This window comes from Arvicola amphibius, chromosome 9 (assembly GCF_903992535.2).
Source record: "Arvicola amphibius chromosome 9, mArvAmp1.2, whole genome shotgun sequence".
Taxonomy (NCBI): domain Eukaryota; kingdom Metazoa; phylum Chordata; class Mammalia; order Rodentia; family Cricetidae; genus Arvicola; species Arvicola amphibius.
The window spans coordinates 31,844,957-31,870,748 of NC_052055.2; the positions used below are offsets into that span (position 1 = coordinate 31,844,957).

General features: G+C 47.8%; 1 protein-coding gene across 2 annotated transcripts in view; it reads right to left on the minus strand.

The window, feature by feature from the left end:
* Positions 1 to 25,792, minus strand: part of Trappc9 (trafficking protein particle complex subunit 9) — a 437,687-nt gene that overhangs the window by 83,091 nt on the left and 328,804 nt on the right. For both annotated transcript variants that reach the window (XM_038342309.1, XM_038342308.1), the window contains 2 exons: positions 15,800 to 15,953; positions 6,000 to 6,090 (listed from right to left, as the gene is read on the minus strand). In XM_038342309.1, coding sequence (XP_038198237.1) covers positions 6,000 to 6,090; positions 15,800 to 15,953 — 245 coding nt within the window. The remainder of the gene's footprint in view (positions 1 to 5,999; positions 6,091 to 15,799; positions 15,954 to 25,792) is intronic.

A 25,792-nucleotide genomic window follows, 5' to 3' on the forward strand; every position in this document is an offset into this window, starting at 1 on the left:
GCCAGGGGTTCTTTCTTTCTTTTTTTATCTTGTAAAGAAGTAATGGGAAAACCGAAGAAAGACTGAAATCTCGATCACTTTTTTGGGGGGTGTCATATATCTTGAGACTTGCTTTCTTATTTAAGGAGAAGAACACACTGAGGACAACGTGACACAGGCTGCAGTCCTGACTCTTGTTCAGATGCTACCCCCCTTGGCTTCCTAGCTGGGAAACAGAAGAGACCCAGGCTCCGTTTCTGAATGGGAACAGCTAACCTGCCCCAGAGACCTGTACGTAGGGGTATGCCAAGTCGCCAGTGCGGCCTGTGGAACGCAGGAGAAATCACCTTCTTGGTCATGCTTCTTTCTTTGTCCTGCAGAGTAAATATTGGCCAACGGGAAGGGTCTTGCACCTGGATAAGCAAAGCATTTACTTTCAGGGCCTGCTCTGCCTGCTGTGGGCAAAGGTGCTCTACACCAACAGAGATTTACCTTTACTTGAGCTCTTTGCTTTGTGCAGATGCAAGGCAATGGGAGGCATAAGAATACCAGTGTCCCTGGTTGCTAAGAGGGACACCAACAGCTCAGGGCTGAGGACAGGAGCTCTGCCCCGGCTCTGAGTCCTGTGAGACTCAGGAGCTAAGAAACCCACAGGGACCTAGATGTGATTTCTATCTGTGCTAATTGGCCCTGATGCAGACGAGCAGTCTCAGTCCCCTTGAGTTCACTGTGACTAGGTGGCAGCACGAGGAGCTCAATGAGGGGCAGCCAGAAAAGCTATCATCACAATTAAATCTGTTCCCACGGGAGCTGACAGACAGCTTGTGCTCTGCAAGGGACCAGCAGGGACAACGCTGTATGTTCTGGTCTGTGAGAACACACACTTTCACCCTAGGAAGGGACTATTGCCTCACTTGTTCATTCGTTCATTCAATCAGTCATTTAGTCAGGCAGTCAGGCAGGCATGTATTCATAAATGAATACGTTCTGAAGGCTGTTCCCGCTCAGTCAATAGCACATATTGCTGTTCCCACCCTCTGCTGTGGGTTCACAGACTGTAAAAGAGAAACAAACAACAGTAAGAGTCAGTGGGTGGGAGCAGAATGGACAGAAGTAAGGTAGAGAGGAGGTGTGGGACCAAGTCAGAACGGCTGTGGCCCCTCCTTCCCTACCACTTTCTGTGTGAAAATGTGCCCGTGCGAGATTTTTGAGCTAAAAGTGAGCAGGAAGGTAGATTGGCAAAAGACCCAGCATTCATGAAGCAGAGCTGGGAAATTGGAAGTTACACCAGAGATCACAAAAGCTAAGGAAGTACCCAGAACCCCTGGATCCCAGAATCTACATGATGCTGGCTAAATGCAGAACACCTTTTTGGAGGTGTTGCAGGGTGGGGGAATCATTCAGGTGCAGAAGGCTCCATAGTCGCCTTCAGGGCTCTGCTCCCAGGGAGGCCTATGGGCTCTGTTGGTGTTCGTGGGGTTCATGTGCCATCTCTGGTAAGCTCTTGTCTCCTTTTCAGCATGAGGACTGGGGAGCCAGCTCTAACTCTGCCTCTTTTTGCTGTTTCCAGAACCCTTGGTGCCAACTCCCAGGCTAGCACTCACCAGGATGTGGTCAAACAATTAGGGGACCAACCTGGGATCCCAGCGCACATGGAAGCGCCTACTCCTGCAGAGCAATGGCCAATAGGTTTTGATTGAAAGAATAGATGAACCCATCAACACAAAAATCAACACCCTCCATGTACCCTGAGGCAGACCTGCCCCTGCTCTGTTTCTATTTGTCTAAAGGAACGGTAATGCTACAGGTATTAGGAAATGCATGTGAAGAAGAACTGGGACCCTGAAGTGGGCTCTGCAGATGTGAGGGAGCCACATGTTCTCTGAGGCAGGGCAGGGTAGTGTCACTTGCTGAAGCCTGGGGGGTCTATTGCTACCTAGACTGGCACTAACTGTCCTGCTCCTAGTTTGTTGCCCTCAAGGCAGAACTCGGAACTCAGCACACAGGTGGATCTTAATGGAGACCGTTTGAAGATAGAAGGCTGGAAATGCTCACTCGGCAATGCAGTACAGCCCTGATCTGTATTCACTGCAGGCCCAGACAGGCTGCATAGAACAATCACAGCCATAGCCAAGAAGACAGAGAGCCCTACAAGGACAAGGATCAGTGGAAGGAGGAGGTAATGGGTGGTACAGCGGTGGGACATTCCAATCAGTGTGGCAAACAGCTTAGCCCATTAGTCACCACCACTGCGTATCTGTGGAAATGCCTAGACAACGGTCTTCAGAATAGTCAGCCAGATAGTGAACTCGTTTCTACATGATATTCCTCCTCTTCCCCTCACAGAGGACCAGATCAGTGTACACACACACACACACACACACACACACACACACCCAAGGCATGGACTGAGACAGAAAGCATCTTAGAAACACCAGCCTCATCCCTGAATTTAGTGCCCTTTTGTGAGTCTGTCCAGCCTGCAGTCTTGCTTTCCCTGAGTCTTGTCTGGCTGCAGGTCTTCTGCAGATGGAGCACTGCAGTCCAGGCCCACAGCTAGCACAGATCAGGATAAAGGCACAAAGGCAAACAGTTGGGGACATGTGCATTCCATTTCCCCCTCTCTATAGCCAAGACAAGGGCAGTGAGTCGGTGGCCCCCTGCTCAGGGCTAGTCAGGAGGCCTCACTCCTCTGGGTGACAGCACTCCTGCCACACAGAGGAGTGCTAGGCTTCTTGAGCCTCCTTATTCCCCAGGGAAAGGTGAGTGCGCCATCTGCCCCACAATGCAGGACAATCAGATGCGATAGGGAGCCAAGTCAAAGCAGGAACTGGGTTTATTACTGTGAGTGTCAGCTTATATGGGTCACGTGACATGGTGTGATGTGGGGGTGCCTCCAGCCAATGAGAGACAGGCAAGCACTCCCTCTGGCTGGAGGGGAGTCTACCTAGGTTTTGCTGCCTCATCCTCACTCAAACTCAAGCCAGGCTTTTCTCTTCTCAGGCTTTTGTCTGTCCTATAGACCTCGAGGTATAGGCCCTGAGATCATTTTGGCCCTACAGAGGAGTTGGTGCCTTTGGCATTACAGATGGGGAAACTGAGACAGAGAGAACCTGACCGACAGCCCAAGCCATAAGTAACTCACTGCTGGGCAATAGCAGAGCCAGGATGAAAACCCATGTCTCCTGGCTCTGTGGTGACACCATGCCCACCTGAGCTTGACTCTGCTGTCACCAGCATTAGACAGAGTTCCCTAGCTTGGCTTTGCTTTCTTGCCTCTAAAGCACCAGCAACTTCTGGAAATCCACATTGAATCTGTAATCCTCCAACACAGAAAAGACTCTAGGTAAAAACTGGGGCATATAACTTTTATTGTGATCTCCATGTCTACCAACAGACCAAGTATTAAATTATCTTCTCTCCATTTGATGAATAGCTCAGCCTTTAACAATATGTGTGAGGCTTGTTTATAGTGTGGGAACTGTTTGTATTTTTGTCAAGCCTGCCTGAAAAAGGATATGAAAGTGCAATGATGGCATAGTCAATTATCTAAACAAATCAAAACCAAGGAATCACAAGATGACTTGGAAATGCACAAAACTGAAATAGAGGTCGTTTAGGGATAGGAGAGGGCTCATTTTTCCTTACCTAAACTTCCTTGATTTTTCTTTTGCTTTCTACTCTGAGAATAGGCAACTTTCACAAAGTGATACCATCAAAAGGTCCAGATTTGGAGACGAGGGAACTGTGTTAATTGGCTCCCTCCCAGCAGTTCAGAGCTGGGTGAGACAGGACAGAACCTGGCTGAGCCCCATGCAGTTCCTGCCTACAAAGAGAGATACAGGTGTCTGAGGCCACTGGAGCTCGCTACACAAAGTCCTCATTCCTTGCCAAGCACCTGGGATACACACTTGGAAATCAGTTACTACAAAACAACATCCTATTCCTTTTAAAGTGGCAATGGGGACCTTCACTAAGAACTCTCATTGCTTAGACCTGGAACAGCATGAGAGGTCTTACCCAACCCCCAGTAAGCCACTGGGCTCTTGAGGGAGCTTGGACCTCAGTTCATCCTCTAAGGGGATGCTTACTGTCTAAGGTATGAGAGCTGAGATCACCCCCAGGAGCCTGGCTACAGGTCTGAGCTAGTTGGCTCCACACAACATTCTCTGTACAGGTGACAGATACAGTCGAAGATTTAGGAGTTAAAATTGGGATAAAGACCATGTCCCAGCATGTGTTACTGGCATCCTGAGAGGCAAACGCAGGATGTAGCAGGACCAGCTGTGAGGGAGGCAGACACAACAGTGGCTTTCTCTCTTATTTCTTCCCACAGCCTGAATCCTGATTATCTAAGCCCATTTGGGCTTTCCAAGGTTAAAGACAAGTCAACTCTGCCAATGGCTTACCCCTCCAAGACCAGGGACATCACCCATCCGTGATACTTGACACCTCCCCTCCAGGTCTTATCTGAGACACATTTGGGTCTTAGCATTACTTCTGAAAGCCATATACTGTTCTGGCTTCATGTCAGTACTTGTGTATCTGTCCACATGCTGGTGTGCACGTGACATGTGCACACAATGGTCAAGCCAGACCTTCTCAACTTCCGAGCAGAACAAGATCAGCCTGTGACAGATTGAAGCACACAGTAGAAGAGACTTGATCATCTCCCAAGAACCTTCCTGGGGTCCTGCCATGGATGCTTACAGCTCATAGAAAGCATGGAAGCACGTAACAGCTCCTTCCCTTGAGGGTTCCTCTAGGGTACCATGACCTAGGAATGGAAGTCTTACTTCAATTTCATTGGTTGACTTGTGGAATCTAGCTTCAGCCTTCATAAGATAACAGAATCAGATCACCACATGGACGGCTGTGGTTATGGACCCTACCATTCAACCTCTATTTCCAGCAGCCCTTGCACAAGCAGCGTGGTAATGCTACACCATTCAAGGCAACTGAGCTGCTCAGCAACTCAACGATCCTATATACTAGTGAATATGCTTTGGGGGCACTGTGCCATTTCCCAGCCTCACAATGAGATGAAAGCCACCTAATGAAACTGTCCTTGGGTTTGTAGTGTACTGCTTCTTGGACAATGGTTTTAACAGTGGCACTTCGACATTCCTACCAAATATGAAGAAAGCATCACATCCAATCTGCTAACCTTTTCCCTAAACCATGCAAAAGGTTCCCCAAAACACCTGCAGCCTCTCCAGGGGGTGAGCACGGAAACATGGTGGCTCTTAGACCAGCCCCGAATCACTGGTCATGAGGAAACATGGCCCTTTAACCATGTGACCCCAATGATTAGGCCCTTCTCTGTCCCCTTGCTCACTCTTCCACCAACTTCTTGAGTCTCCTGTATCATCCCTGGAAAGTGGGTGGTCCTATATAAATACCAGGAAGGTTCTAAGCGGGCGGAGACAGTTTATTGAGTGGAGAGGAAGAAGAAAGAGATAACAAATGACCGTTCATAGCTGATCCCAATAGATGATCTAATCAAATCCCTTCCAGATATCAAGAAGAACCTCACCACACCCAAAACACGAGTATCTGTCACAAGCTACCTTTGAGTACTACTAGAAAGGCATAAGCTTAGGTCAGCATCCAGGGTTATAAAAGAAACACAAAGCCCTACCAATAGGGATGTGTTGAGTGATGGTGGCCTCCCGTGGGATAAGCACCAGACAGAGATAAGGAGTTCACGAAATATATTGTCCACACCCAGCATGGACAGCTGTAAAGCTCAGTCCAGGAACATGGTGGGAGAACAAACAGGAAGATGCTCTCATTCCCTTCTACCTCCCTCTCCTCCCATATAACTAAGGGCTACAGACATTTCCAAATTCAATCACCACTCGAGAAGAGCATATGGTCAGCCCTAGCTGGTGCTGAACTGTCCACCTGCAAAGGCAGCACACAGTGAGGTGAACTCCTTTCTCTGTGGTTTCTTGAGGCACTCATTAGGGTGCCCTCCTGCCCACCCACCCAGAAGCCAGAGATGGCATGGTACTCACCCCACTGCAGAGGCGCCAGCTGCAGTTGCTCCAGGACAAGCTGGTTCAGGAGGCCCTCCACGCTCGCCTCACCGCTGCGCTTCAGAGACGGGTAAGCTTCAGTCAAGGAAAACTCAGCTCATGCTGCACCCAGGACTCGAGGAGTTAGAGAAAATTCTAGACATATACACTCCCAGATGAGAACAGTCTTAAGTAGATCGGTCACCCCTCTGCTAAAGTGGTATAGTCTACCCAGTGGTGAAGGCATCAACCTGAGAGTAGGAAACCAGACACAGAGACGCAGCAGGACCCCCTTCCTTCATCTGTAAATCCATTCAAGTAAATGACTTTTCTAGAAGAAAGAAAGCTACCGGGATAATCTTATCCCATCAATGGTTCTTGTTGGGGGAAATAAGGTGAAATTTGAGGTTATTTTTCCTTAATAAAACATGCAGACTGCGATTGACTGTTCAGGACGAGTATGCATTTCTCGACACGTCCTGGGTTCATGCTGGTTTCGTGTTTGCTGTGTTATACATCTCAGTGTAATTACATATATTATTGTGAACATGCTCTCTCAAGTGAGTTCATAAGCGAGGAAGTCATAAAGTCTCTCAGCAAGCAGCTGAGAGGCCCAGCGCAGCTCTCAGCAGGTCTGCAAGCCTCTTGCCTCTTCTACAAAATCAAAGTCGCCATACACAAGCAAACAGCCAATGAGGAAACTGAGTTCCGGACATTTGCTAACAGTTGGAAACAGAGAGTACACTTCCTACTTCCTCCTGGCAAGCCCACTCTGTTTAACAAGCACGCCCTTTGTCCCAAGTGAGACAGGCAGGCCATAGTGGCAGGGAGGCAGTGGGGACTGAGGTGTCAGGAAAGGGCTTGATGTTGAGCCCACCTGGTGAAGATGGACATTCCATATGCTAAGTCTGGAAACAGTAGTGTGGGGACATCTTGTAAGCTGAGGAACAAAGAGGCAGAGGCAGGGACATGAGTGAGAGGGGCAGAGTAAGCGAAGGGGCTCAGGACCCTAGATCTCAAGACGGTACATCTCAGAAGCCAGCAGCTCTGCCAGGCACTTAGGGAAAACTACACAGACGAGGGCTACCCAGAAAGGGTGGCTGGACCAGCACTGGCTGAGATGATGTCAGACTGGCCCCCATGATACTTAGGGAGCCTTGCCTATCCCTAAGCCCGACCAGGACCACATGCACCAACTCTTCCTATGACGCAGCATCTGTCATCCCCCTGTGTCTTTCTCCTCTGGTCCTTCCTTCATCTGCTCTTTGATCCCACTTCCTCTAGGAAATGTTTCCAAGCCATTTCTGTTGGAAAGGTTCTCCTGTATCCTCTTCCAAGACACACTATATCTGGTGACGTCACCACCAGCTTGTGAGCCCCCAGGAGGCCCATGACAGTGCCAGGCTCCCACAGCTGTCCCATTAACAGTGCCTGACAGTGAATGAATGCCAGCGAGCAGGCACCCCAGGTAGGTATTGCGGGGCCATGTTTAACCCTGGGCAAAGCCCAGAGCCCTCTCCTAAGATTAGCCCAGCTTTGAGTCTTGGACTTCTGCCACTGCCTCACATGAACTTTGAGCAAAAAGCAAAAGCAAAAACAAAGCAAAACAACAACAAAACAAACAAACAATGCTCTGAGCTGGCTTCATCATCTGTAGCAGGAGGAGAACTGCAGCTTCACAGTGTCCTGAGGAGGACACAGATGCACCAGTAGATGCTGTTCCTGCTGTCAGGAGGGTCCTGCTTCCCTCACCTCTGGGGAGTCCCTTCCCTGCCTTACTTCAGTGAGTGAGTCACTGCCTTGTTGTCTCTATCCCGAGGGATGTCCTCTTTTTCAACACCATCTAGCAAAAGTGTTTTGTTTTTTCCCATACATAATTCTCTTTTAAAGAGAGCCCTCCACATGCTGTCTCTCTATCTCATTACAACCCAGGGCAGGTTTGCTGAAGTGTTGTTGTTATTGGCGAGCACTCTGCAATGCATTTTTAATCCTCGTGCTTGGTCCTGCAACAGTCCTGGGAGTGAGGATTCGCCCGTTAGTTAAACAAGGAGGGATAGACAGGGCAGCCCACAAGGGATCCTGAACTAAGCCTGCAACCCAAGTTTCAGAGGTCACAGGCATACAGGAGAGGGATGGTCTTGCAAACAGAAAACAATGACCTCCAGTAACACTCGTCTTGGTCATGCGTTCACCTGAATGAGTCAAAGCCAGGATGTAAATGAAAAGATGTACACCACGTTCCCAGCAGGCCTGCTCACGGTGCCAAAAGGTGGAAACATCCCAAGTGTCCACTCTCAGATGATTAAATAAAAAGAATGCAGTTCAGTTCATTCGCACAATCAAATGCCATTCGGTCTTCAAAGAAAGGAAGCCTGACACATTAGTGTGTGTCTCTTAAAGACAATCAAAGAGAAGCCAGGCACAAAGGGACAAACAAGGTACCTCGCAGTCATATCCATAGACAGAACCTCAGGTGCAGCCAGGGATTTGAGGTTCTGGGTCTAGTTCCAATCTGAGAATCTCAGAAGCTCCCAAGATACATGTGGGGGAAGCTGCAGTACTGAGTTGTAGGCTTCACCGTGTTAAGATGGTAAATTAAAGATAAATAAAAACACTCTGACGGAAGGAAGGGACTCTGCAATTAAGGAAAGGAGCTGGGGAGGACGAGGGGCTGAAGCCAGGTGCAGAAACTGGGAACTTGCCCAGTGGAAGGGACAGCTGAGCCAAGTCTCTGGAAGGGACCAAGGCAGACACAGACGGGGATGGGCCCAGAAGAAATGGCAGGAGCCCCAAAACCAGCAGCAAAAACAACTCCCCACCAGACCATTGAAACTAAAGCTTCCCTTTTTGGGAAATGTTCAAAGACCATTTAGGAAGCTGTGTTGCTGGTCATTGATGGCTTCAAAAACACTAAAGTCATTGTACACACAACTCAATGGCTCTGAGGGGGCATCATTCTTCCTGAGAATGGTCCACTGCTGAGTCAATTTTCTCTAGTCACTCCAAGCTATCCTAACCAACAGTCTGGCTGAGGGTGCCATCACTGTAGTGAACCCCTTGTGCAGTCTCCAGCAGTTACCCCATGTGGGATTTCCCAGCCATAGAATGTGAATGTAGAAGCCAGGAGCATCCCTGGGACCACTCACACCCTACTGCTATTCTGTGATAGACTTGCTTACAAAGATGACCAAACATAACTTTCAAATCAGGCATAGTGGTAGACCCCTATCTGTAACCGCAGCACTGGGAGTCTGAGGCAAGAGGATCAAGAATTCTTCCAGGAGTGCCTGGGCTACACAGTAAGACCCTGTCTCAAGAAACCAAAACCAACTAACCAAACAAACAAACAAAACAAATAAGAAAGAGCAAAGCAAACAAAGAAACCTCCCCTTTCTCAGTTCCTGACCAAATCCCTGCTGGGTATGCTGTGATTCACTCTGAACAGATATGCAAGTGCATGTTTGCTTGCATGGGGCTGGCAGAAAGAGCAGAGTTTGGCTTTTGGGTTGAGTTCGTGGCTCCCACAGAACTTATTCTCTGGGTAGGGATCAAGTCCTGGGGGAGAAAGTACTCAGAGCCACAACACTGGGGGCCAGTGAGCAACAATGGGGAAGGGGCACTGGTGGGAGCTACAACAAGAGTGCTACCTATTCTTTCGAGTCAGATGAATGACATGCTTAGAATTGAAGAACCAGAAGCCATGGAGTTGAGCAACTCAGTGCTAGGCTGTTTAAGTGATGACACAGTGCCCACAGTGAGTTCCATTCTGACCTACTGGCTGAGCTGGTACCACATCACAACATCTGCAGAAAGGGAAAAGACTTGTTTGGGAGCATAGGTGTGTGCACTGGCCAAAGTCCAAGCTGAAAGGTGTGCTTTCTGCCCAGGCAAAATACAGGTATGAGTCTCATGTTCCTGCCATAGCCCTCAGCTGGAAATAAGGCAACAGAAAGTTACTGCTAGAATGAAGTTTTCCACCTATATTACATATAATATATAATACAATTTACATATGCACATATACATATATTATACATATATGTATATATGTATAATGTATATAACATAAATATATTACTATGTTATATAACATACACATATTATATGTCATATATACATATAGTAATATACACATATAATATACATGTGTGTATATTATATATAATATACTTAAAGTGAAAAAGCAAACTGCTATATCAGCATAGACTAGATAAAAACATTGGAAAATAGACTGGTTAGCACTCATTCCACAAAGCAATTCTGAGAGTTTACATAAGGGAGCAGATTAAAGAGGTCCCTGTGGGAAGAGGGGCAGGGACAAGGCAAGTGATAAACCAATTACTTTGCAGAAGTCTCTAACCATGTGCACCTACTTAAAACCAGGTAACAGTTACTTAAGTGGACAGCATTAAGACTGAAAGCTGGTGTCTGGATATAGCTTAGTCCCATAATTCTCCATTCCAGTCTGAAAGAAGGAAACTTCAAATATAAATCTCCCACACATTTGGGTTTAAAAATGCTCATTTTTGTGTTTGCTTCTTCCTGCTTTCCTTCACAATTCACCCCAAAGTTTACATTCTCTTACATGAGATTAAAACCTCAGGATGTGGGACATTAGTTATTTATTAAAAACTTGTACGTGGGTCTCGATGTGGGTGGCAGCAATGTCCAGAGCACAGAGCAGAGCCCAGTCCTCTGATGAACCAGGACGAGAGGAGAGGGGTGAGGAAGTCCATGGGAACCTGCAAGGCTGCCCAGTGGCACAAGTCTTTGGCAACCATTCTACCTGTTTCTGAAATCATTTGCTTTCAGATATGAGCCACAAAGGGTGCAGTTGAGCTAATAAAGATGATCCCTGTGAAAACAGCTTCTCCCTTAAAGCCCTAAAAGCCACCAGAGGTGTCTGGTACCTGAGCCTGAACCAACAAGTGGCCAAGCTGGTCAGCCAAGGTCCCTGCCTATGGTGCAACACGGTAGTGCAGATGGTGGGAGCTAATTATTAATATGCACATCTTGGCATTTGGGGTAAGAGATAAATTATGATGGTGACAGAATCACTACTGCTCCTGTAGAGAAATTTCCAAGGTGCCTCCTATAAGAGGGGCCCTATGATAAGCATCTACCATGCATATTCTCAAATTTGGACTTCAGAACATGCTGGCTCTGGACATGGACTGATATTTCCACTTTGATGCTCTTCATATGAATATACAGTATTTGTTGATCATTTGGTCAGATTCATCCTCTATTTTTTTTGCTTGTTTTGTGCAATCCCCCATTTTTTCCTTATTTTGTTTTTGAAAAGATATAGCCTTATTCTCTACTCAGTCTCACTCTGTAATCTGAGCTGCCCTTAAAGTCATGGCAATCCGCCTGCTCCCGCCTCAGCCTTCCAAGTGCTGGGATGGGATTACAGTGGGAACTACTATGCATTTCCAGCTCACAGATTTAAAACAATACACCTCCACCCCCAAATCTCAGGCCTGTGGAGGAACCAGGAAGGTTTGGGTGTTAGAAAGTGAAAGGCTGAACCCCAAGCCAGGTGACCCTGGAACCTTCAGTCTGCACACCGCTTCACACCCTTCTACACATATAATGTGAATACTTCCCTGCACACTGGAACCCAGGAATCAAAACCTCTACTCGACTGTGAGGACACTGCTACCTTCACAGGGTCCTATCGGGGCTCGTGCTTACAAACAGCTGAGACAGCATCCTGACCTGTCCCTCCATCCGTCCTGGGAAAGTGGGAAATAGAGCTCTCCATGGTGCTGAAGCACGGTGTCTAGCTATCATAGACAATCCCAGTGCCCAGAGAGGTTTTTTCCACAATCTGTGGGATGTTAGACTTTCCCTGCAAACCTTCTAGAACAGGAGTGAGTCTCATGAGTCAGGCTGTCCTCTCCAGTAATGCACAACTACTCAGACTCAATACCTTCCAAAGGTTTTCCAAGAGCTGGGGTGCCTCACCATTCACACGAGCCTACTTGCAGTAAGGCTCATAATCTATTTCTCAGAGACCCTCTGTGGCTACCCATCCTTCTTGGGACAAAAAAACTGGACTCCCTGTAACCAATCACAATGAGCAAGTCTCTTGTGACTTGCTTTTCCCTCCCCCTGTTCGTCATTCATGCCTTCACATGTATGTGCACACATATATGCTCATGTGTGTTATCCCAACAATTTGCTGTTCACTCTTCCATTTCATCTTCCTGGTTAGCACCCACCCATAAAGAAATGAAGAGTCTGTACAAACATCAACCAACTAATTAAGTAATAATAATAATAAATTACTAACGGTAGTGGCTGACAAGAGCCTCTTTTGGTCTTTTCATAACCAGCACAGGTGGCAGGTGTAATCAGTGACATAAGTGAGCACACTCCAATTCAAATGCAACACTGTGTAGCAGGTGCAAGATGGATTGTCTATTGGACAAGGTGGCTATAGTCACTATGTGGGGACAGCTAGGGGGCGTTTTCTGGGGTGTGTCTCAGACCCCATACCTCTAGAAGATGGGTGGGTACTCATGAGGAGAATGAGGTGGAAAGTGTGAAGGCGGAGAGGGGTGAGAGCTAAGGCAGGAAGCGGGACAGCACATGTAAGTGGGTACTGTCCTTCCCTTGCCCCCTAACCACCATGACTCAGATGTGTTCCAGCTCATGTATCAGCTCTGGGGTGAAAGGCTACATGTACAAGGACGCAGCCCAGCCCTACTAGAGCTCAAGTCAACTATCAAATTGCCATAGATTTTATACTAATGGAAACTATACTACTGGAGAGACCCCTGTAAATGGCAAGCAAGCCTTTTACTTGGCTAACCTGCATCACCAACTTTATAAACATCAATGCCATTTTTCTCATCTTGGTAAGTACCCTGGCACCTTGGCAGAGCTCCCCATGCCAGTGACCAAACTGCACAGAATATGCCTACAATGGAGCATGCTGTCAGCTAGAGGTCCAGAGAGGTCTGCAACTGGTTCGCTACAGCAAGTCTTGCTGTTAGGAACATTCTAGAGCATCACAGAGAAGAGAAGCCGAAAAGCATGGAGGGCAGGTAAGTGTTCATTATCGATTTGTCCAAGAGATGTGGCCACCTCAGCAGCTCTTCTGAGCAGTATGGTTAGTGAGAAGGCCATGGCAGAAGGGGAAGCCTAGTCAGGACTCCTACGCAGTGATAAAAGCGTAACACTAAAGGCAGCCTGAGCCCCAACTGACTACGTACGAGCCAGGTGACCTTTAGAAAGTGAGATAACCTCGTGGGCCTTGACTTTCTCATCAGTAGCCAAGGGAGAAAGCTACATCAGAAAGCTGTTCCACAAATCAACCACTCTGTTCAGCCTGTAGGCCTTCTGGCTAAGATCAGGTGCAGTGTTTGTTACTATCACTTCAATATCTGGTATGCCTTCCGTCTGAGAACTGAGTGGGTTTTTGCAGCTACACATTAACTTGGTATTACAGCACTTTCAGGAATGGCACAGTTGTGTTTGTGTGTGTGTGTGTGTGTGTGTGTGTGTGTGTGTAATAGAGGGAGAGAGAAAGAGACCTAAATAAATTAAGCAATTTATGTAAATGGATCTGATCAATATCTGGCATCTAGTGAGTGTTAAGAGTACACAGACTGTGCACATGTTCAACACATACCCAGTCACACAAACAGAGCGAACACAGGCTTGTCAGGATGTTCATGAAATGTCATCTCATACACCCTCCAGTTGACCAAATATGAAATCTACACTGTCCATGTGTGGACCATAATTCCTTCCTGAGAAATTCTAAGGCACACACAGCTATCATGTTTGGATGGGTGGGGGCCAGCAACCCAATTTGTGTCCATGCCGCCTCACTCATTTGCCCATCAAGGGTCACACAGTCAGAGTGATTTGACTGAATATCCAGCCAGGTTTTCTCCAGCTGTAAAGCCTCTGTGCTGAGCGTGCTATGTGTAATGCTAATGTGTGTGCCGTGCTGTGCTGTGTGTGCTGTGCTGTGTGTGCTGTGCTGTGCTGTGTGTGCTGTGCTGTGTGTGCTGTGCTGTGTGTACTGTGTGTGCTATAAAATGAAAGACCCCTGAATCAAGTTATTACAAGCAGCTTTGATAGCTGGATTCCCTGGAGGCAGATACCAAATGATTTCCTACATTTCACTTATGATGATCAAGGAATCAACGTTACTGATGACAGGGGCTGTTTATATTAGAATTCTTTTAGATAAAACTATTTTTTTCCAAGCATGACTATTACAAAAATAAAGTAGGATACAGAGTCTTAGAAGAGTCATATTTAAAGAGGTTTAATGTTTTCCAGGAGATGAGAAGACAGAGCTCCATTGAGAAGCATCCTGGAGAAGCCAATTAGAAAGACTGAGAAGAGTCTGAGCTGCTCAGTGGAGCAGCTTTGTCCCCACTTCAGCATCAAGGGGCAGGGCTAGCCCCTCTCCCTATGGGAAATGTAGTTCCAGAGGGTGGGATAAAGTGAAGCACAGCCTTAAGTGGGTTGTCCTGCCTGGGATCAACAAAGCCCACAGCTCTATGTGTAAAACCCTTATAGGGCTGTGAAACCCCAAGGAAACCTGGTGGCCCTGCCAGCTTACACAGGGTGTTTACTGTCTGCCAGACCATCGCAGAAACTCTGAGTGGCATGCAGGTGGGGCACCAGCTACTCTCAGCCACTCTGCTCAGAAGGGTGTCCTCTAAAACACGAGACCCTACACTTGAGAAAGGTTCTATGATGGGAGATTTCCAACAAACACAGGCAGAGGGGAATGAGGGACGATGGCATGCGTGCTCCAGGATTGTCCCCTAACCTGGCTATTTTAAAATCACTTCATCTGGCCATCCGGGTACCTAGAGTAAGGCAACTAAGCCACAACGGCTTTTCTGTTGGCTGCATCGCGGAAGTGAAAGCTCCACCAGACGGTTTCCCAGTTTCTACCCCCTGTGCGCTGGAGACCAGTCTGTACTGGGGTCTGGATCTGACAGTGTCCATCACGCTGTCCCTAGAACTGAGTACAATCTCTGGCCCATACAAAGCCTGATGTTCTAGTCTAGACACACAGTCTGACCATACCCAGAGCCACAGAGTCCACACACAGAGGAGGTGATAGGAAGAAACCCATGTTAGAAGTGCCTTTTCCTGGCAGATACTCTGAAGAGGCCACTCTCTCCTGCTGTGCTGCGTGTGGGCCATTTCTCACCTCTGGCTCTTCGATAGACTTCCACCCACTGCCAACAGTCCACTCAAATGTCTGCCAGCTGTATGGGTGCTCTGCAGAGACTGGCACACAGAGGCACCCAGCATCCTTCCACCCATCCAGCCGAACTCTGGTCACACACCTGTGTGGGTGCAGGCACCTTATATGACTCCACAGAGAAGTCTCTCACTCCTCTACAAAGTTCCTCTACATCTTGCTAAGCTGCACAACTCCATTTGGCCCCCAGACAACTGTATCCACATCCTCCACTGTCAGTCAGAGGATGGCTCAAGCCCTGCACTGATTGACAGCCATTAGAACCTGCCACTACCGTGAATATCAACACTCAAAAGAAACATGAGATCCAAAGACAGGACTACTACTGGTCCCCATTAAGACCTTTATCCACTCAGAATCAATACTTCATTAAGTAGGGCCTCTGAAGTGTGACGAGGCTTAGAAAATGCCAGCCCTGTGGTCCATACCCTGCCATGGCATTTAGAGCTGTCTGTAGTTGAAACTCAGTACTCATTAAACACCTCTTGGCTCCCTGTGGGTGGCCAGAATCCCTCGTCAGGGTCGGTGTGCCTCGGGACACTGAAAAGGATAGAATTCTCCAGCGGATGTCCAGCTTGCTGCTGATCTCCAGGCCTCGTGCCTCCTGCCTCTCTTCTTCTAGCTGCTTCAGATTTGCAAAGTGTCCCTTCTCTCCGGGGGATTCTGGGATACTTTCAAAGTTGAACTTGTCCACTTGAATAGCCATTCTGAGAGAAGAAAGAAAACCGTGGAGAATTAATCAGTGGGGCAATTTTTCCCAGAGCTGTTGGAGAGTCAACACATGCCAGCATGAGACAGTCTGATGAACCATTATCGCTAGTAATTCCTAACAGATTCATTCCCAGAAAATGAAATAATGACTCCCAAGATGGCCCTGACTGCAGAGCTGGCTCAACACACAGTTCCAAAAAAGCTACAGCTGTAGATTTAGACTTCTGAGAAACCCTGCATCACCCCAGGTAAGGGTTCCATCCCATACCGGGATGTGGCAGACAGGACCCAGAATGCTGCTCACACAGTGCTCTGGATCATGACTTAAGCTCCTTTCTGGACATCCACAGAGCATGCTGGCATGACTGGACCCTGGGGTACTTGATTTCCACTCTAAACTCTGCCTGACAGGACTCCACAGTGCAGCCAAATGGGCTCAGAAGCTGACCTACAAACCCTGCCCACAGCTGCCACAACCCTTATCTTCCCACTGCAGCTTCCGGGCTACAGACTTGGGTACCCTCTGTCCAGCTCTCTGATCAAAGCCACCTTTCTTCAAAAAAACACTCTAAACACTCTCACTGCCTTCTGGGTCCTCTGACCTTCTAAGCATTTCTAGAATGCAGGAGGTTCTCTGCCTTAGTCTTTATCTCTGGAATGTTCTTAGCCAAGGCATGGGTGAGCCAGTCTCATCCCAAAGCAGGAGCTGGAAAGCCCCTCCCCAGCTCACCCCAGCCACAGTGGCCTATTCTCTATTCTCTCCTGCAACATTCCATTTATTCTGGCAGTGCATTTATCATGATATTAAAGATTTATCTCTGAGTTAGTTAATCGTATCTCAATTCTACTAGGGGCAGAGATGCGCTTGGTCTTGGTGACCAGGCTCCCCAGGTATAGAATAATGTCCAGGACACATCAGTGACTCAGTAAATAATCAGCTACATGGATGAAGGAGCAGATTTAAAACCTCCCCTGACACTACAAGTCCAACGGTCTTTCTTCCCCACTGTGTCTGTGCTCTGGCTTACATTGTGACCTGCCATCTGTCCTCACCGTGGAGCAGGAGTTGGTTACCTGACATCTAAATCTTCACCTCTTGGCCTGACTGGCATATAACAGGCACCCATAAAGGTATCATGTGGGTGTTAGTAGGGAGATAGAGAGAAAGGGGGCTTCTAAGAAAGCACTATTCATGAGGACTCCCCTAAGCTGTGGCTCCAACCCAAACAGTACTCATAGTCAACCAGCTGATGGGTGAAAGTGGATGCTGATGGTATTGTTGGACTCAGTGGGCACATTTGTCGGCAAAACCATGATCACCTTCGGGGCTTTTCCAGATGTACATCACACCCAGCAATGGGGTCTCAAGACTTATGTTGTCTCCAGAAAGGGCTGCTGGAGAGTCAATAAATCCATGACACTAGGCTCAGAGCCTGCCCTGGAAGGCTGGTGGCCCAGGGGCCAGAAGCACCATTAGGTAAATGCAGTCCACACAGACAGTGAGAACACCCCCTAAAGTTAAATATACTTTTGTGGTTTTATTCTAAGCAGTTTATCATAAAATCCTAGAAAACAGAAAAGCACAAAAAGGAAAAACAAAAGACTAAGAATATAAGATCCTAAAAGAATTCAGTTCCATAATCTCTTCCTGAAGTATTGTATTTTAATGTGATTATTTTTTTTCTATATGTCCAGGTAATTCCAAGGAGCCATGGTATCCACAACACACATACATGATTGAAAGTCATCCTAGTCTCGAGCGGATTCTATGAACATGCTCACACCATTAAAAATTAGTTCACCCAGCAAAGTGTGCCTCGAGTCTGAAATCCCAGCCCCCAGAGGACTGAACAAGGTGACTGTGACTTCAAGATTAGCTAGACCACAGGAAAGGTTCAAGGACAGCCCAGACTATGTAGTGAGAGTATCTTTTAAACAAAAATATGTGGGGGTCATGATGGTTGACCAGGTAAGAGTACTAGAAAAATTTTTTCAAGCATTTGCTACATAAACAGGATGACCTGAGTTTGAGTTGTGGGTCCCATGGAGGAAGGAAAAACTGACTTCCAAAGGTGGTCCTCACTTCCACAGGTGTATGGGGTATGCACCTGGACCCACATACATAGCATATAAACACTAAACAAATAAATGTGTGAATCTCATTGACATAGCATTAGCCTAGCATGTACAAGGTCCTGGTCATTATAGGAAATCACTTCTGTAGACTCACTGTTCAGGGCTGGCTCCATTCTATGATGTGGAAGCCGGCAGCACAGAGGTCCGGAATACCCCCTTAGACACTCGTCAGCATTTATCTAAGGTTTGCACACACCTTTTCTAAGGGAAGACATACTCCCTGTCTCCCATGGCCAGCATCTGATGCTGCTCCCACAAAGCCCCCTGGGAAGTATGAGGACAAGAAGTGGGAACATCTCTCATGGGAAAGCATAAGCCACTACCTCACATTCCCACATGCAAGTTCCAAGGAAGCCGCTTTCTCATTGGGGCGGGGTCACTGGCTTGCAGCACAAGAGGGTACCAAGTGAACAAAGGCAGGGCAACAGGACACATGGCCTTGCTCCCCAGTCTGTGGTGCAGCAGAGAGAGGAAGGGACATGAGTAGACAGGAGCTCAAGTGTGGGAAGCAACACCACAGATGCAGGCTGTTTCTCACGGGTGTGGAGGGGAAGTGGGAGATCTGGGATCACATAGGCTGGACTCCAGCTCATTCCGCGTAGAAGCTGGGTCACCAGAGGTAGCCACACAATTGTCTTCATTCCTTGGCCTTCCTACACTGCAGGATCTGGGAGCATTCACTTGGCTCACTTGATCTAGCTGGTGCTCAAAAACATTATGGCTGTCATTCTTCTAGGGTAATGAAAATGTTTTGAAGTGGATTGTGGCCATGGCAGCACAGCCCTCTGGACGCATCGGAATGTGGTACACTTCAGGTAGATCGATGGGATGGGATGTCAACAGAGCTTTTATACGAAATTATGGCTATTACAGGAACTTATGCTAATGATCAAGTGGGCTAGCCAAATGCTGCATTGTATGGTATAAAATGCCACACAAATGCTTGGGCCTGTGTATTACTGCCCCTCACTGTCCTGCAGTCCCACTGCATTGTCCCACTGAAGTTCATGTCTGGTGTCACTTCCCACTGTGTTCACCCTTTTTCTCAGGCAATACTGTTTCCTTCAACCAGAACCCAGCACGGAGCAGGTACTGGAAAAAGCCGGCTCAAGGAGCAGCTGGCCAGACAGTCACAACTGTTGTGGGCCCCTGGCAAGATGGACGTTTCCTCCATCATCACCAGAAACCCTCCCTGCATTCCCCAGGTCTGCTGTTTCTAAACAGAGCTTTGTGGCTCTCTCCAGCCTGCTTGAGGATTCCACAGGTGTCCCTATGGAGATTAAAATGTCAGCAGGACTCTTGGCAGGGTTTCTGTTATTCCCGGGAAGTCTGAGAATGTCTGGGTCTACTTGAAATTCACCAAGCCTTTGGACAGGTCACTGGTCTGTACCAGTTTCCTGCAGAGTCATTTTGCCTACGTGAGGCCAGGCCAGGGCCTGTATAGCTCAGCAGAGATGTCCCTCCTGCTTCTGAATGACTACAGAAAACCAGCTGTTTGGAAGGCTCTCTGCCTTATATGACTAAGGGGTCCCGAGAGTTACCTAGCCTTTTCGCTGAGCCTGGATAGAGTTTAGGCAGGGGCCAGAAACATCTCCAAGGGAAACCAGGGGAACACCACGTGCAAGGCGGGATCCAAGTAAATTCTTACATCCTCCTCCGTTCCAGTGACACCCAGATACTGGCTAGAGACGGTGAGACTAAAGCTAGGACTAACTAGATGGGTTTCCATGACGAAAAGACAACCTTATCTTGAGTCTTGTGCTGATGCAGAGGAGGGAGTAGCTGGAATGGGTTTAGCCCACACCAGGTAGGACCAGGACAAACACGACACACTATCCTCTTGTACTAAACCCAAGGAGATTCAGAGGGGAAAGACCTAGAGAGCATTTGGTAGATTATTCCCTAAGGTGGTGCTGAAGAAAGAAGGCGAGCATGTTCCATGGAAAGGTTCGGAGCTCTGGCTTTAGAAACCTGTGCTTTCCTCCTCATATTAATGAGAAGTCAGATAAGCAGGCTGGTGGGATGGCTCAGCAAGGTCACTTGCCATGGAGCCTGACTGTCTGAGTTCAGTCTTTAGGACCACATGGCAGAAGGACAAAACCAACTCCTACAAGCTATCCCAAGTGCTCAAATCACGTTTGTGTGAGCTCTGTTTCTCTTTTAGACAGATTGAGTCTTGTGGAGCCCAGGGTGGCCTTGAACTAACAGATCCCTCTGCCTCTGTCTCCCAAATCTTGGGATTAAAGGTGTGTGCCACCACTCCCTGGCTTCTGGTGGCTTAGCTCTATACTCTGATCTCCAGGCAAGCTTTATTAAAATGCAAATAAAATATCACTACACACCACCATGGATTATACTCAAAAAAAGAGGAACTGAGGTCTAAGTTGGATGTGGCTTCAGGAGCTGTAGTACACAGGGAATCATTAGAGCTCTGAAGAGGTGGGCATTTTCCTGTGCTCAGTATGGCAAAGCCTCCCCGTGACACTTGGCTGTGCCCTGATAGCACTACAGGGACCTAGTCAAGGTTCACTTGGTCCCTAGCATTGAGCATAGATATGCACAGGGCCTCCCTGGCACCCCTCCCAAAGAATCTCAATACCATCCCAAGTCTGCTTCTCTCTAGAACCCTTCCCTTTCACCTGCCCCTGCTCCTGCCCTCCACAGTCAGTTGGGTGCCATGGTTCACATTGGCCTGACCATTCTCCTTCACCTCAGGTGCCAGCTGTGTGCCCCTGCTGTATCTCACCTTTGTGAGCCTGACCCCTACCCATCTCCCTCCTCCCCATGCCTGGCACAGGCCTCAGCCTCCTCCCTTGAAGTCTTCATGAAAGCCTCATCATGGGAGCCCTAAGCTCCGGCTTCCGCCTAGCCAGCCTTTTTTTTTTTTTTTTTTTTTTTTTTTTTTTTTTTTTTTTTTTTTTTTTTTTTTTTTTTTAAACACAGCAACTACTAATTTCCCCTCAGCAGGACTTGGGTCACATACGTGATTTGCTGGCCTGGGTTGGGGATGGGGGGTGATGGAGTTGAGAGAAGAGGACACATACTCCGAAGGGCCTGGGCAAAGACCAATCTGGAGGCCTTGCCAAGGCCCATTTTCAACCAAAATATCCCAAGCCTTGAGATTCTCAGAGGAATCCACAAATTGGAAACTGCCTAATTAGCATGTGTACAAGATAGCATCCTCATTACCATCAACAAATAGCACAAATACCAAATATATTTATAGGATAGAGATATGTGGCAAGGCGATACAGATTTAGAAAATATAATTTTGAATACACTTCCAGAAAGTCAAAAAATTCATTTTAAGAAGCATGGCGCAAGGGAAAAATTAGACTGAAAAGACACACTGAAAGGAGACTCCATTACTGAAGAGATGCACTGGCGCTTCCTACGGACCAGGCGTAATTAGCTCTCTTGGTACATTCACCATTCATCCCAGAGCTCGGAACAGTCCATCAGGCAGGATACTATATAGTCACCTCCCTTACTCAGCTCCCTGAGCCGCAGGGTGGCGGGCACTGTCACACCCCCACTTTACTGTGGAGGAAACTAGGGCTCCCGAGGACCACGTAGCTATGCAGGAACATGGTGGACAGACGAAAGCTTCCTGCAGTGAACACCAATCTCCAACGAGGGGCAGGCTGGAGAGGAAGAGTTAGACCTGGCAGACTGTCATCCCAGCACAGGCTGGATGGAGTCCTGAGCCAGACGGTGGTATGCAGCAGGGGGCAACAGCAGGCAGGAGTCCACACTGAGGCCTTGGAGCAGTATTAGAAGCCCACTCCTCATTATTCCATTTCCCACTTCATATCACCTGTATCCAAGATCCTCCCCCATCATGGTCCCCACACATTTTCCTGGCCTCTGTGGTTGCTCCATGTTGTATAGTCATATCTGAGGATGTGGAGCTAGGAACCACAGATGAGAGGGAATATCATTGCTTGTCTTTCTGAGTCTGGGAAAGTTCACTCAACATAATCTTTTCTAGTACCATCTATTCATTTGCCTGCAAACTTTGTGATTTCACTTTTCTTTACAGAAAATCTGTATATGGAGAGAGAAAGAGAGAGAGAGAGATTCTCTTAAAACTAAGTTAACTAGTAACAATCCTCTAAACTTTAGAGAATCACTATTTTCTTGTTCCGTCCTTTGCAGAGTCACCCAGTAGGGACTATGTCTGTCACACATCAAACAATGACATCTCTAAGTTTTGCACTGTAGCACACAAGAGGAGGTAACCCATAGAGGTCAACGCATCACAGTGTAACATAAAGCCTAATCCTCTATTTAAAAGAAGGGTTTGTTTAGTAGTGGTAGGGTACAGCCATTCTCAGGCTGATTTAGGGCTGGCAAAGATTACTCTCTCCTGGGCCTCAGGCAGCCAGGGTCTTTTCTTCCTGACTCTCAGGGTTCCACTATCTTTACAACAATTACAGTGTGCCTCATCTGAAGCTGTGCTTTTAAACCGGCCCTGCACTTCTAGGGACCTTGCTATGTGCATCCATCATGGAGGGTTGTGAGGATACTGCTGGAAACTGCTACCAATCAAGGCTGTACAGTTCCCCAGGGTGTTCAAGGGAGGCCATGGCTGAGCAGGCAGAGCAAGACAAAGCCTCCAGGATCTGCCCTGCCTACCTTCCTACCTGGCCCATTCTGCTTTCAACTTTTCCCTCTCCTCTGGAACGTAAGCCATGGCCCACTCATCTGTAAGAACAGGTGGCCATCCCTCTGGCTCTGGGTTCCTCTAGTTGTGCAGCACACTGAACATCACACAAAGCTACCATGACCACGTGAAAGTCTGCTGCTGAGGATAAACCAGTCACTCCCCGGAACCTCTCTAGTGTGCACTGAGAACCAGAGGTTCTTGCAATTATGAATGGCTCATAGCAGGTACTGGCCAACCCTCACAGCTCTCATTTCTGGGACCTCTCAGATACCTCAGAGGGATAGATGGTAGTTGGGAAGAGCCATGCTGCTTGAGCTTTGCACATGCCTGTGCCTTCCCATTCTGACTGCAGAGAAGGGGCAGGCCTGTGCAGTGGCCTGCAGCCAGCCTGTAGTTGGCACAGACTGTGAGCAAATGCATATGAAACGACTCTGCGGACTGTAGTATAGGTAGGATGGAGGGCTGGCTCAGGATTACTTGAGAAGACAGGGGAGCTAATGACTAGATCAAAGGCTCGAAATGAACTTCTGCCTTGCATTCACTGCAGCACATGGAGAGCGGCCTTCGAGGGAGTTGGCTGTGCTACTCGCACTCCCATTTCCCTAGCCAAGACTTTGAGAAGGACAAAAAAGGTGCCAGTGGCAGATTAATATGTAAAGGTAATCTCGATCCTTCCAATACAAAGCACTGAAAGACCCGACTCTTCCCCTGTTACCTGCCAGGCTGCCAGACAGGCATCAGAAGGTGCTTCCAGATCATTCCAATTACTTCTCTATAACCAGAGGCTATGAGGTTGGGAACTTATCCAACCTTGCTGGGCTGTTTTCCAATATAACGAATGAGAACATTAATAAGAAAGTACTTCTGTTTATCGGGTGCCAACTTTAGCAGTCTTGAATTTGCCTCTGATCCCTATAACTACCTTAGGAGGTAGCACTGACACCCTAATTCTACAGGGAAAGGGAAGCGTGTCATCGCTCATGCAGATTTTGACCCGTGGGCTCACAAGTAACATGTACCCTAGGATAGACAGGTGCCCCTTCCACAAGGCCTGTACACATAGGACAATTGCCTACTGGGTACATTATATTCCAGACACGTGAAATCATGCAGACCACCTATCCAGGACCCCTCTTTGAACAAGTCAAACAAATGCACACCCCAAAGTTGCTCAGAGCTCAGGCCTGAGCTCCGGGTCTCTTGGTCTCCAAAGTGTGCTGTCTCTTCATGCTGCACAAGGACTCCAGCCTGATGCAGGCCAGATCATGTGTCCATACAGTCCAGGCAGATCCAAGAAAAGAAAAGAACATGGCCCCCTTTTGCTGTGGGACAATGATTTTTACCCTATAAAGATTTGTTTTTTATACTTGTTTAATAAAATGGTGATTGACCAGTAGCCAGGCAGGAAGTATGGGTGAGGGGACAAGGCAGGAAGTAGACACGAGGCAATGAGAGCAGGAGAATTCTGGAAAGAGAAAAGGCTCAGTCTGCAGTTGTCATCCAGACACAGAGGAAGCAAGATGAGAATGCCTCACTGTGATGAAAGGTACCAAGCCACACGGCAAACACAGACAAGAATTATGGGCTAATATAAGTTATTAGAGTTATAAGATGCCTGAGCAAATAGGCCAACCAGTTTATAATTAATGTAGACCTCTGTGTGTTTCTTTGGGGCTGAATAGCTGCGGGACTGGGCGCGACAGAAACTTTCCCCAACACCCTGTCATTTGTCAGCCTGTCGCGGTAAAACCGAGACTCTGACTGTCCTGTCTGATCATATTGTTATTCAGCACTACAAGTTCTGTGCTGCAGAAGAGGGAAGAAAACATGGCTTCCACGGTGAGGGATTAAACCCATTTCACCCTGAAAATATATGACTCTGATGAACTGCATTCTGGCCGCTGACGAAGGCCTGTCAGAGGAACCATGGTAAAAAGAAAGAATAAAGATCGTCCAGAGTTGTTTCACCATGCTCCACACTAGAAAATGCTGCTCAGGATGATTTCTGCAGAAGGCTTTTTCCTTCTGCTCAGAGAATGTGTCAAGCACTGGGGCAGCAGTGAGGAGTAACAACACAATTCAAACTGAGGGAAAAGGCCAGACAGTGCTGAGACATGGCGAGGCCCACAGGGTTTTTCAAGTCGGAAGTTCGGCCCTTAGAAGGCTTGCCCATGGAGAATGCAGCTCTGAAAACCCCTGGGGGTGGCCCAAGAGTCACAGGACCTTTTCTCTGTGACGCAGAGAACCTTTCTGACCACCACACCTCGTTCAGCATAGCCACCATGGGAGAGGATGTTCAGTCGCATGGCTTTCGCCAAGCAGGACATACGCTATGTTGGATGGCACCGGACTATTGTGTGTTTGAGTCGTTTCTCTCTGCCATGCCACAAGGACGAGGTGAGGCTAGCCAGCCTGACTCTTGGGCTGGAAAGGGCTTGTCAGGAAGGTTCTCGAGCCTGGGTCAAGGGGATGTGTAATGTTAAATGATGTCAGCTTCTGCTTTACCTCAATGACATTTAGGAAGAAAGAACCTATTCATCACTCTGGCTTATGCGAGTGAAAAACTATGAGGTGTTTCTTCTTGGAGCCTCCTGCACCCTTTATATACTGAAAGTTTATAAGGACTCATTTCTCTGGACCTAGTACAAAGCTACACCTTCCGGAAGCATCTCCCATTTCCTACCCAGGAGCCATCTTTCTCTTGTCAAAACCCTCTAGCCCCTTGTCTGCCCATCCATGCCTGTCACTAGGCTCTGGCTCTGTGCTGGTGTCTGAGGACGGTGCTTCCTGACCAGGCTGAGTCTGTCCTACTGTTAGGCAATTCCTGGGGCGTACAAGACCCTCTAGGGAGCAGTGCTCTGGGTTATACCAAGCCTTGTGCCGACCTGGCCCATTTATTCTGACTTAGGAAAGTCTGTAAACAAGATCCCCTTCAATGTTTTAAGAATTACAGCCTAGCCAGGCTGTGGCGGCACATGCCTTTAATCCCAGCACTCAGGAGGCAGAGGCAGGTGGAGCTCTGAGTTCAAG